Raw genomic sequence first — 12,686 nt, 5'->3', positions numbered from 1 at the left:
GACGGTGCCCGCCTCTGCCACCGCCTCCCCGCGCATGGCTGCCCCGGCGGCTGCCTGACCGTCGCCCGCCACCTCGGCGGCCTCGCAACCTGTGGGAGCCCGTGGCCATCGCAGACCTAGAGGGCACACTGGGTGGCGCAGTCGCCGCGGCAAGCTCGGCGGGCGGCGCGTCGCGGGGGACGGCGAGCGGGGGGCGGCCCGGCCGGGGTCCTCGCGGGTCCTCGGCGGGCCCGGGGGAGGGCCCTCTTTGTGGCTGCAGTTGGCAAGATGGCGCCGGTGGGGGTGGAGAAGAAGCTGCTGCTGGGTCCCAACGGGCCCGCGGTGGCGGCCGCCGGCGACCTGACCAGTGAGGAGGAGGAAGGCCAGAGCCTATGGTGAGGTCGCGGGCGGTCGGGCCGGGCCGGGGAGGCCGCGGCCGCTGGGCCGGACCGTCGGACACACTGAGGGGCCGTCGCGAGCCGGGCCATCCCAGTCCGGCCCGGGGCTGACCACTCTCACCATTGTCGCCGCAGGTCCTCCATTCTGAGCGAAGTGTCCACCCGTGCCAGGTCGAAGCTGCCGTCCGGCAAGAACATCCTGGTCTTCGGTGAGCACCGGCAGCGGGGCGTTGCCCCAGGGCGCTGGGGTGGGCGAGGCGGGCGCCCCTCCCACAGGTCCCCGCCTTCCCCTTGCCCGCCGCCTGCCCGCAGCCTGGCGGGAAAGGGACCGTCGGCCCTGGCCGGGCAGCTGGAGTGTGGCCAAACCTCCCGCGCCCGAGGGTGGGATGCTGCCGTCTTTGGAGAGCCTAGTGGTGCTCTGGGGTTGTCGGCACATTGTTTCAGTCATTTGGCGTTCTATGCCTCCATAGCCTCGAAGATTACCAAATTGAGATCGTGGAGAGGGGAGCTAGTAAATGAGGTTAGGTGGAAAAGCTGGGAGAACTAGGTGACCTGGGCTTGGAGCTGTGGGGAAATGGCCACGGGAGCCTTCTTTGAGCCTCATCAGTAGTGCATAGTCTGAGGTTTTAGGGACTTTGCAGAGGACAGAGAGTCAGCACTGGGGACGTTTCCTGCATTACTCCAGCCCTCACTGCTAGGTTACCTGAGTCAGGTCTCTCAATCCCTCTGGCCTCACTCTCCTCAAGTGAGGGAGTTGGGGTACATTCACACAGCAAGTTGCTTGGGACCTGTGGGCTGGGCACTGGCTCAGCATAGACGTCTCTTAAACACTATACAAGAATCTCAGTTCGGTGGAAGACAGATCCATGCCGATTATTGTGGAAGCATCACACAGCTTGGAGCTGTTGAAGGAGGATGATTTGGGAGTTGAGTATTTTGCAGAAAAGTGTCAGTATGCAGGGACACAGATGACAAGAGGGTGTGGGGTTTGGAAACTGCTCGAAGCGCCTTGTGGTTGATGGCTGCTAAGGTAAGTTGGGGGCAGATCGTGGGAAGGCTGAAGAGTTAGTGCTGTTTCCTGAAGTTCTCTGATTCTCAAAGGCCTGTTATCTCACCTCCATCCCCCAATTCTCATGGGAATCACTGCCTTGGTAGTTTTCTTACTGCTACTGACGAGAATGTGTGACCTTCCTCAGGAAATGACTGTGGTCGGTAATACTGGACCCTTAGAGATCTTCAAGAAGTGGGGGATCAAGATCACCAGATCTGAGTTTTAGAAAGAACACTGCCTGCAGAGGGACAGTAGCTCAAAATGAGCAGGTACTGAAGTCAGACTGATAGGTACTCACCATGGTCTGTATGCGGAGGGCCTGAATAAGGTAGAGGCATTGGAGACCGAGAGGAGGTCTTTGATCTGTGTACTGACTGCCTTTCAATTCTCATGTTCTGTAATTCCATATTATTAAATGCCAGAAGTGCCTAGTAATGTTTGGCGATGGTTCTCCTTGATGTTTAAGGATCCGGGGAGGTGGTGGTGTTTGGGTGGAGGGAGATGAAGAAGTGCTTATTAATTAACTGAGATTGTACTAAAGAGTTTTGCTAGGTCTATAATTATTTTCGTCAGTTTCTTAGTCTTCAGAATGCTTGTGAAGGAGATGTACTAAAATCAAAAGTGAATAACTTCCGTTCTTCACCATTGTGAAGTAGGATCAGACTTTTTTTAGTTTATGGTACCTGGCCTTTTAGGTTAATTGTATCATAAAAGATTTCTTGTTTTTCTTGTGGTGAAAGTTTATCTTGTGAGAAACTAACCCTGCCTTTTACTTTCACTTCTCCAAATGCATGTCTTATAAGTTATAGATAGGGCCTGTGGACCTGCCTCATTATTTCCCTTGTGAAGTAAGGATAACGCAGTAGAATGTCATTTTAGATTTTAGAATTTGCTGCCTTTACCACCCTCTCCTCCCTACCCTCCCAACCACTCTTCCAGCAAAATCCTTTGTTTATGAAAGCAGGTGAGACCTCAACAGCAGACTTTGCATGAAATTCTTAGTTGTTCCATGTCATGTGAGTGTCATGCCTCCCTATCCTTGCCCAGAATAAACAGTACACCTTTGTCTTGCAAACATCCTTTGTAGGTGAAGATGGTTCTGGTAAAACAACCCTCATGACTAAACTACAAGGAGCTGAGCATGGCAAAAAAGGAAGAGGCCTAGAATATCTCTACCTCAGCGTCCATGATGAGGACCGAGATGGTGAGTGAAGCATCGATCCCATGGTAAGGGGGTGTATGCAGGACTCTTGACTGCTTCCTTGGGTGCAGTTGTTGCAACATGGCCAGGCATTCTCAGTTTTCTGTTTGGTTCTCAGAGAGTTAATCACAGAGAATAGATGAAGTATATGTCTTCTTAACCCACTTAACCCACTTTCCTTTATAGAGTATGTTAGCAAAACTGGGTAATGGGACACTTAGCTGTTGCTCTGGCTAGCCTGCCCTTAAAAAGAGATACTGAAGGTAAATTTTCACTTACCCATAAAGGTGGTAAGAAAAATTTTTTAAAGCTTTGGAGTTTTGAATGAGAGAAATGTTTAGCTGTCCTGGGGACCATTGTTACTCTGCCTGGTTCTAGTAGAGAATCTGAAGTTGGTGTGGTTTAGAGTGTAACAATTGAATGTATATTCATAGGAGAGTTTCCTGAGTCTCTTTGTGACAGTTTAGAAATGGTAATTTCTGCTGGATTTGATGACTCCTGCCGTAATCACAGCTACTTAGGAGGCTGAGGTGGGAGGATCACTTGAGGCCAGGAGTTGGGGGCTGCAGTGAGCTATGTCCATATCAATCCACTCAAGCCTGGGTAACAAAGTGAGACCGTCTCTGTTTTTTAAAAAAGAAAGAATGAAAGAAATGCTCATTTTCTGTGTTTCTTCTGGTAGAGGAATAGATTCTCAGAGGTGGGAATGTTCTTTAATTCCTCATCTTTAAAATGTGAGTAGTAATAGTTTCTGCTTAGAATGATTAAAAGCACATGATAAACACTCTTATAAGGATTACATATAATTTAAAAATTTTTTCTTATAATTGTGAGTTGGAGTAATGGTTTTGGGTTACAACTGCTCAGTAATGCCTCCTTTATAATCTTTTGGTTTTACGTTAGATCTTTTTTTTTTTTTTTTTTTTTTTGAGACAGAGTTTTACTCTGTCACCCAGGCTGGAGTGCAGTGGCTCAGTCTTGGCTCATTGCAACCTCTGCCTCCCAGCCTCAGGTCATCCTTCCACTTCAGCCTCCTAAGTAGCTGGGACTATAGGTGTGTGCCACCACACCCGGCTAATTTTTATACAGATGGGATTTCACTATGTTGTTCAGGCTAGTCTTGAACTCCTGAGCTCAAGCATTCCGCTCGCCTCAGCCTCTCAAAATCCTGGGATTACAGGCATGAACCACTGTGCCCAGCCTATGTTAGATCTTTTCAGTGACTCGAAAATAAATAATCATTGGTACCTAGGTTGGTTGGTTGGTTTTTTTGGTAGGAAAGTTATCTGTATAACCTAAAGATAAAATGTAGTCACTAAATTACTTTCTTTAGGGCGGGCACGGTGGCTTACGTCTATAATCCTAGCACTTTGGGAGGCTGAGGCGGGTGGATCACTTGGGGTCAGGAGTTCAAGACCAGCCTGGTCAATTTGGTGAAACCCCATCTCTACTAAAAATGCAAAACATTAGCCAGGCGTGGTGGTACATGCCTGTAGCCCCAGCTACTCTGGAGGCTGAGGCATGAAAATTGCTTGAACCCAGGAGGTGGAGGTTGCAGTGAGCCGAGATTGCACCACTGCACTCCAGCCTGGGTGATAAAGTGAGACTCCATCTCAAAAAAAAAAAAAATTACTTTCTTTATATTTGCCTTTACTCATTTAAACAGTAGAGATTACAATGTATGGGCAATTATATAACAAGGGCTGATCCTACCACCTAGTCCCCCATTTCCTTATTGCTAAAATGACAAAGTTGAACCAAGGTCCTTTCCAGCACCATGATTCTACCGTCTCCAAGAGCTGTTTAGTAGAGGGCATGAGTGACTGGGTGCAGTGGCTCACGCCTGTAATCCGAGCACTTTGGGAGGCTGAGGCAGGCGGATCACCTGAGGTCCATTCAAGACCAGCCTGGCCAACATGGTGAAACCCCATTTCTACTAAAATTACAAAAATTAGCCAGGCATGGTGGCGCACGCTTGTAATCCCAGCTACCCAGGAGGCTGAGGCAGGCGAATCGCTTGAACCTGGTAGGCGGAGGTTGCAGTGAGCTGAGATTGTGCCACTGCACTCCAACCTGGGCAACAGAGTGAGACTCTGTCTCAAAAAAAAAAAAAAAAGTTGAGGGCATGGGTAGAGTCTCTTGTGTAAGGACAGAGGCATTTGGGTACCCATCTAAGCCCACTGGAGTCTGTACATAGAGGGCTGCTGAGCCTGGCCAGAGAATCTCGCATGTGTTGAGTCTTTTGCTTCCTGTCTTTTTTGGACAGCGTGGTTACTGTGGAAAGAGCTGTGGCTTTGGAGCCAGACAGAACTGGTTCAGAATGCCATGCCTTGTAGCCAGTAGTTGTGTGGCTTTGGGTAACTGACTTAACCACTCTGTACTTGAGTTTCCTCATTTGTAGAATGGGCTAATGGTGCCTATACAAATGAGACAGGGTATATCAGGTGTAACAGTGCTTGAGACATGGTGATAACTCTAGTACCCTTTTGTTTCTTTTGAAAGTGTAAAACGTGATGTAGATAATCTATGAATCTCTATAGCCTCTTCTGTTTCAATATACCATAAGCATATTTCATGCCAGAGCATCGTGCTGACCACATTTATTTGCCTTTAAGTATATTTTAACTTCTATACAGATTTCTTGTTTTTGTTTTTTGTTTTTTTTTTTTTTTGAGGTGGAGTCTCGCTCTGTCGCCCAGGCTGGAGTGCAGTGGCCGGATCTCAGCTCACTGCAAGCTCCACCTCCCGGGTTCATGCCATTCTCCTGCCTCAGACTCCCGAGTAGCTGGGACTATAGGCGCCCGCCACCTCGCCCGCCTAGTTTTTTGTATTTTTTAGTAGAGACGGGGTTTCACCGTGTTAGCCAGGATGGTCTCGATCTCCTGACCTCGTGATCCGCCCGTCTCGGCCTCCCAAAGTGCTGGGATTACATGCTTGAGCCACCGCGCCCGGCCTCTATACAGATTTTTTTAAGGTTACCTTAAAAACTTCTTGGTCTCTGCATTTATTGGATTTTTTTAGGCCACCCACTTGCAAGTTCCTGTTTGATGGAAGAATTGCCCTTATCTGTTGTTAATTATACATTTTCCAGCCCTAGTCTTTTTTATTGTGTGGTGTGATTGAGTTATAAATATACACTTCACAGGCAGTTACCCAGGTAGAGAAAATAGTCTCTGGCTTGTACCTAGTTTGTGGTAGAATGTGACATGTCAAAGGACCCCTGCCTCCAGGTTTGCGGGCATCTGTTTAATGCTACACATTAAACTCCAAGCACATGGGTGAGTTACGTGTAGTGGGCAGTGGGGAGAGAGGCTGAAAAAAGGAACCATGCCTGCGGTTGGGTAGGCATTAAAACCCACAGACTTTGGGTACAGAGCAGTATTTTTGAGGACATTCACAGAACCCAAACTAAAGCCGCTAAAATAGAGTTTGAAAGTATAGCTAGATTTAGATACTTTATACTGTTGATACAAAGTCATGAATATAAATTTTTTATAGCATGTTTATTAATTGCTTATACAAAAGTAATTAATAGAAGATAGGGGTTTTTTTAAGTATATTTTTCTAAAAGAGGAAGATTAGATTTTTTTGTTTGTTTTGTTTTCTTTCTTTTTTTCTTTTTTTTGAGACAGGGTCTGGCTCTGTCATCCAGTCTGGAGTGCAGTGGTGCCATCTCGGCTCACTGCAACCTCCACCTCCTGAACTCAAGCAATCCTCCTGCCTCAGCCTCCCGAGTAGCTGGGACTACAGGTACATACTACCAAGCCTGGCTAATTTTTGTATTTTTTGTAGAGACGGGGTTTTGCCATGTTGCCCAGGCTGGTCGCGAACTCCTGACCTCTAGTGATCCACCCTCCTTGGCCTCCCAAAGTGCTGGGATTACAGGCATGAGCCACCGCGCCTGACTGGTTTTAAAGTATTTGTTGGAATTTGTTGAAAAAGAAGCTAATAGGCCAGGCGCGGTGGCTCACGCCTGTAATCCCAGCACTTTGTGAGGCTGAGGCAGGCAGATCCCTTGAGCCCAGGAGTTCGGGACCAGCCCGGACAACATGGTGAAACCCCATTTCTACTAAAAATACAAAAATCAGCCAGTCATGGTGGCACACACCTGTAGTCCCAGCCACTCAAGGGGCTGAAGCATGAGGATCGCCTGAACCTGGGAGGTGTGGGCTGCAGTGAGCTACACCAGTTTGGGCACACCACTACACTCCAGTCTAGGCAACAAAGCGAAACTTGATCACAAAAAGAAAAAGTATTAATAGTTAATAAAAAGTATTAATAATAAGTATTAATAGTTAATTATTAATAATTAAATATTAATAAAGTATTAATAGTTAATAAAAGTATTAATAATTAATAGTTAATAATAGTTAATAGTTAATAATCAATAATTAATAATTAATAGTTAATAGTTTTTGATGATAGTTCTCAAGGTACTTTTATAAAAAATAGTTCTGCTGGGCACGGTGGCTCATGCCTGTAATCCCAACAAGGCCGAGGTGGGCAGATCACAGGTCAGGAGTTCAAGACTAGCCCGGCCAACATGGTGAAACCCCGTCTCTACTAAAAATACAAAAATTAGTTGGGCATAGTGGTGCACTCCTGTAATCCCAGCTACTCAGAAGCTGAGGCAGGAGAATTGAAGCCTCAGAGCTCTAGGAGATTGCAATGAGTTGAGCTTGTACCACTGCACTCCAGCCTGAGTGACAGAGGGAGACTCCATCTCAAAAAAAAAAAAAAAAATAGTTCTCAAAGATAACTGAAAATTTCTTTTTTTTTTTTTTTTTTTTTTGAGACGGAGTCTCACTCTGTCGCCCGGGCTGGAGTACAGTGGCCGGATCTCAGCTCACTGCAAGCTCCGCCTCCCGGGTTTACGTCATTCTCCTGCCTCAGCCTCCCGAGTAGCTGGGACTATAGGCGCCCGCCACCTCGCCCGGCTAGTTTTTTGTATTTTTTTAGTAGAGACGGGGTTTCACTGTGTTAGCCAGGATGGTCTCGATCTCCTGGCCTCGTGATCCGCCCGTCTCGGCCTCCCAAAGTGCTGGGATTACAGGCTTGAGCCACCGCGCCCGGCCGATAACTGAAAATTTCTAAAAATATGTTATAAAATTGTCCGGGCGTGGTGATTCACACCTGTAATCCCAGAACTTTGTGAGGCTGAGGCAGGCGGATGACTTGAGGTCAGGAGTTCGAGACCAGCCTGGCCAATGTGGTGAAACCCCATCTCTACTAAAAATACAAAAATTAGCCAGGCGTAGTGGCACGTGCCTGTAGTCCCAGCTTCTTGGGAGGCTGAGGTAGGAGAATCACTTGAACCTGGGTGGCGGGGGAGGAGTGGCAGCGGTTGCAGTGAGCCAAGATCGTGCCACTGCAGTCCAGCCTGGGTGATAGAGTGAGACTCTGTTTCAAATAAATGAATAAATTTAGATAATTGTCTTCGGCAGTTAGATCATCCTAGTATTTGTTAGCAACCATGTTTCATTAAATCTTAGCACTTGCACATTTGTGTGAATATATTTTAATAGAAAACAAAAAATACAAAGTAGAGAGTGGTATCATGAGCCACAGTGTACTTGTCACCTTGCTTCAACAATGACCAGTTCTAACTGGGTGCACTGGCTCAGGCGTGTAATCCCAGCACTTTAGAAGGCCAAGGCGGGAGCATTGCTTGAGCCTAGAAGTTTGAGACCAGCTTGGGCAACATCGGGAAACCCTATCTCTACAAAAAAATTAAAAAATTAGCTGGGAGTGGTGGCTTGTGCCTGTGGTCCCAGCTACTCGGAAGGCTGAAGTGGGCGGATCACTAGCCCAGGAAATTGAGGCTGCAGTTGCCACTGCACTCCAGCCTGGGTGTCTCAGACCCTGTTTCAAAATAAATAAATACATACATGCACACGTATCAATTCTTGATCAGTTTTATTTCAACTGTACTTTTACTCTTTGCTTTGTTTACTCCCCAGTAGATGATTTTGAAGCAGATTTCAGACATTAAATTTTATCTATGTACACTGCCATAAAGATGTCAGATAAGGATTTTTTAAAAACATAACTATTATTATTATAACAAAAAATTACTAATTCCCTAATATAATTAGGCATCTGGTAATTCATATCTCAATTTATGTAAGTGATGATTTTATCTTCACATTTAAATACAAAGTTTCTGTCCCTTTGGCATCCTTTATAGTATGTGAATGCATTGTTGAGTGTGACCAACACAAGAAAGCCTTGTTTAAACATAGGCTCTTCAGCACAGCTCACTGCTTCACTGATTGCTGTTATCTTAGGATGATGGATTATTTAGATTGTGGCATAGTTGACCAGTGAACATTAGTATCTTTGGATTCTTATTGAAAGCTAAGATACCCTTACTCTTTTTTTTTTTTTTTTTTTTTTGAGACAGATTCTCACTCTGTCACCCAGGCTGGAGTGCAGTGTGGCACAATCTCGACTCACTGCAACCTCTGCCTCCTGGGTTCAAGTGATTCTCCTACCTTAGCCTCCCAAGTAGCTGGGATTACAGCACCCGCCACCACGCCCAGCTAATTTTTGTATTTTTAATAGAGACGGGGTTTCACTATGCTGGCCAGGCCGGTCTTGAACTCCTGACCTCGTGATCTGCCTGCCTTGGCTTCCCTAAGTGCTGGGATTACAGGCATGAGCCACCATACCCGGTCCGATACCCTTACTCTTTACTACATAGACATTTTGGAAACCTTTTTAGGTGTGAACACTTCCTATATTACTGTAGTTTTTTTTTTGGTCTTTTGTTTTTTTTTTGAGACGGACTCTCATTCTGTCACCCAGGCGAGAGTGCATTGGCACAATCTCAGCTCATTGCCACCTCTACTTCCTGGGGTTCACGCAATTCTCCTGCCTCAGCCTTCCAAGTAGCTGGGATTACAGGCGAGTGTCATGATGCCTGGCTAATTTGTTTTGTACTTTTAGTAGAGATGGGGTTTCACCATGTTGGACAGGCTGGTCTCGAACCCCTGACCTCAAGTGATTCACCTGCCTCAGCCTCTCAAAGTGTTGGGATTACAGGTGTGAGCCACCATGCCTGGACCCTATATTACTGTAGTTTTAAAGGCACCAGGACCAAGGATTGCTGTCTACTGAGCATTTGGGCACTTTTTGGTTTGGATTACTAAATTTTGCATTCTATTTAGAATTCATAGCTGTCACCTTCAAGATCTTCTTGATGTGTCTGTTTCTACAGCTGTGCTGATGGTCGTTATTAGATGGTAACTAGCTTCATTCACTTCTTTTCTCAGATCACACGCGCTGCAATGTGTGGATTCTGGATGGAGACTTGTACCACAAAGGCCTGCTGAAATTTGCAGTTTCTGCTGAATCCTTGCCAGAGACCCTCGTCATTTTTGTTGCAGACATGTCTAGACCTTGGACTGTGATGGAATCTCTGCAGAAATGGGCTAGTGTTTTACGTGAGCACATTGATAAAATGAAAATTCCACCAGAAAAAATGAGGGAGCTGGAACGGAAGTGTGAGTAAAATATAATTTTCTTAATTGGGAAATTCACTAGTCTCTTTAGATGGTTTGAATCACCTTCCTTTTCCCAATCCTAGAGGCTTCCCTTGCTTTGTGGTTTTGTTTTGTTTGCACCATTCATTTAAGAGTTCCTCTTGTAAACTTAGTAGTCAAAAGTATTCAAAGCAGTCTGTAACTCAAGTGTCACAAGTTGAAGAAAACAAATAAATATTTATTATCTTCATTGGTTTCCGTTTCAAATAAGAGTTCTTCCCTCACTCCCCAAAATGTGTTAAGTTCTGTGGATCTCTGAGCTTTTCTGTTACTCTGTGTCTGCAGAGTTAACATCAGAGGATGTGAGGGTTTGCTGTGGTCTGTGCAGCTTGAGTTCACTACCCTGGAATTCCATTAAGGCCCTATGGACCCTCATGTTGGCAGGCTTAGAGGAAGTCCTAAAAAAGACAAAGCTTTCAGCTCCTTAGTTCATTTTGGAATCCAGCAAAATATCATTTTAATTAGAAATAGGAGGTTCTTTTTTTTTTTTTTTTTTTTTTGGTAGTTAACATGAAAGGTTATTTTGGACTAAGGACATCCAAGCCCTTTTGACAACAAATAACTTTCAAATTAAAGGAAGTTTGTTTGGGTTTTTTTTTTTTTTTCTTAATGTGGTTCAGAAGCTTGTTTTTCCTTTCCCTTGCTTCTGTGCAGTTACATCATCTTCTGTCCACTTGCCAGGGAAATGGGAGGGGCAGGGGCTAGAGCCATGGCAGCAGCAGCAGCAGCCGCCGTCCTGGCCAGGGCAAGCTTCACCCAGCCTGGCATATTTCCACAGGATGACATCACCCCCTCTAGTGAATTAATGAGGGCTTCTGGGGTATGGCACTCAGGATCTTCACACTTAGTGGCGCAATGGTTCAGAAATTTTGATGTGCTTTTTAAATCAAATTTCTCGCAGTGTGTTTTCTATCCTGTCCTTCATCTTGCTTCTGTCCCACGTTGGTAAAACAGTGAGTTTAACATTTCATTTTTCGGCTTGTTGTGCATGTGTATATTTCCCTAGTCACCCGCATGTGTACTACTGTGATTGTTATGCAGCTCAGCTCATGTGTCTTCAACCACTGACCTTTCTAGATAATGCGTCTTTTTCTCTGAAATAGAGCCCTTAAGGACAACTTCTCTGAATAGTTCTGAGTCTGAAGACCTGCTTTCATCCACTGCACAGACAGCTTTGTACCCAGATGAGTGGGCTAATGCACTGGCGACTTCAGTTCTCTGAAGCTGTTTTCTTAGAGTGATAACCTTGTAGAGATTTGTTAAGACAGAAAAGAGAGAGATTGAGCCAAGGATATTGTTTTTTCCCAGATAGGGAAAGCGTCTGCCCTATACTATACCAGGTACCGGCTACTGTTCTAGGTGCTGGAGACACAGTAAATAAAATGCCTCCCCCTGGGGAGCTTAAATTTCCTTGAAACACTGAATTTATTTTGTGGTTTAGTCATTGATGGCTGTTATTTAGGATTAGATTCAGCTGCATGTGACATAAAACCTGAGCTAACATAATGGCTTAAACAAGACTGAGGGCTATTCTCTCCTGTAAATGAAATCTAGAGTTGTAGGTAGTTGAGGACTGGCAAGTAGCCCTGGGAAGACAGCTGGAGGACCTTGCTCCTTTGTACTTACTGCTTTGTCATTTCTAGGGTGTGGTTCACTTCCTCCTGACAGAGCTCTAGCCTTCACATCCGTGTTCCAGTCAGCAGGATGGAGGAAGAGGAATGCAGGGCTGCAGGGGCTGCTGCCTTTTAAGGAGGCTGGGATGTGTAATCTTTACTTTGGGTTGCCATGTGTTCTAAATACCAGTTCAGTTTGGTTATAAGGAGGAAGAGGAGAGAGGACACCGTAGGGCAGCTAGCAATTGCTGGAACCATGTCTCATGACTCTGGTTGGCTTTCCATTGGCCTCTCTGCTGTCACCACCCCTTCTCAGATGTTTGGAATGGTAGCCACGTCTTTGTGTTGTATGTTGGAGGAGGCTTTGTTAGTACTGGGTTTAGGTTACATTTTAATAAAGCAGTTGGCTATCCTCTTGCCCAGAGAACTCTTCCTTTCCAGATTAATTGGACTCTAGATATTGTATGGAATGCTGTTATTCAACCTAGTTTCCAGTCCAACACCAGTCTCCAGTCTTTGATTTTGGAAAGCGGCTCCATGGCTGGCCACTCTCTTTTAGGGTTAGGTTCCCCGTGGGTTTGTATGTGTGGCAGCTGTTTGGCTGCAGGGATCATCTGAGTGAGAGGGAATAGCCACCAGAAGGTGGTGCTTTTTTGTACTTCAGTCTTCTTGTTTTATATCTGTGGCTTTTCTTGTGCTTATGTAGGACTATGGGGTCTTCTCAGGACTCTGGAACCAATATATGAGGTAGGAGAGAAAAGTTGAGAGAGAAGCAGCAGCAGCAGTGAAGATACTCTTTGATCTTCTTGTACCCACTCCCATCTGATTGCAAAGGGAAGCCCCAGGTGGGCTGATGTCCCCTGCTGTGAAATACCATCTCACCATCTGGAGAGAAATTGT

General features: G+C 45.7%; 1 protein-coding gene across 6 annotated transcripts in view; it reads left to right on the top strand.

Annotated features, from left to right (window-relative positions):
* The first annotated feature begins 255 nt into the window (after positions 1 to 255).
* The window catches only part of DYNC1LI2 (dynein cytoplasmic 1 light intermediate chain 2), a 33,128-nt gene continuing 20,697 nt past the window's right edge, over positions 256 to 12,686 (top strand). For 3 of the 6 annotated variants that reach the window (XR_013410980.1, XM_015126332.3, XM_077984121.1), the window contains exons 1-4: positions 256 to 374; positions 513 to 586; positions 2,516 to 2,632; positions 9,904 to 10,134. Coding sequence is in view for 5 of the 6 variants with exons in the window: in XM_015126332.3 (XP_014981818.1) it covers positions 268 to 374; positions 513 to 586; positions 2,516 to 2,632; positions 9,904 to 10,134 (529 nt within the window). In the remaining variant the exon portion in view is untranslated. Of the gene's footprint in view, positions 375 to 512; positions 587 to 2,272; positions 2,393 to 2,515; positions 2,633 to 9,903; positions 10,135 to 12,686 lie in introns of those variants that run through there. The other 3 variants (XM_077984122.1, XM_077984124.1, XM_077984123.1) reach the window with 3 other exon arrangements.

The sequence above is a fragment of the Macaca mulatta genome, chromosome 20, assembly GCF_049350105.2.
Source record: "Macaca mulatta isolate MMU2019108-1 chromosome 20, T2T-MMU8v2.0, whole genome shotgun sequence".
Lineage (NCBI taxonomy): Eukaryota > Metazoa > Chordata > Mammalia > Primates > Cercopithecidae > Macaca > Macaca mulatta.
This window is presented reverse-complemented; position numbering and strand designations above follow the sequence as displayed.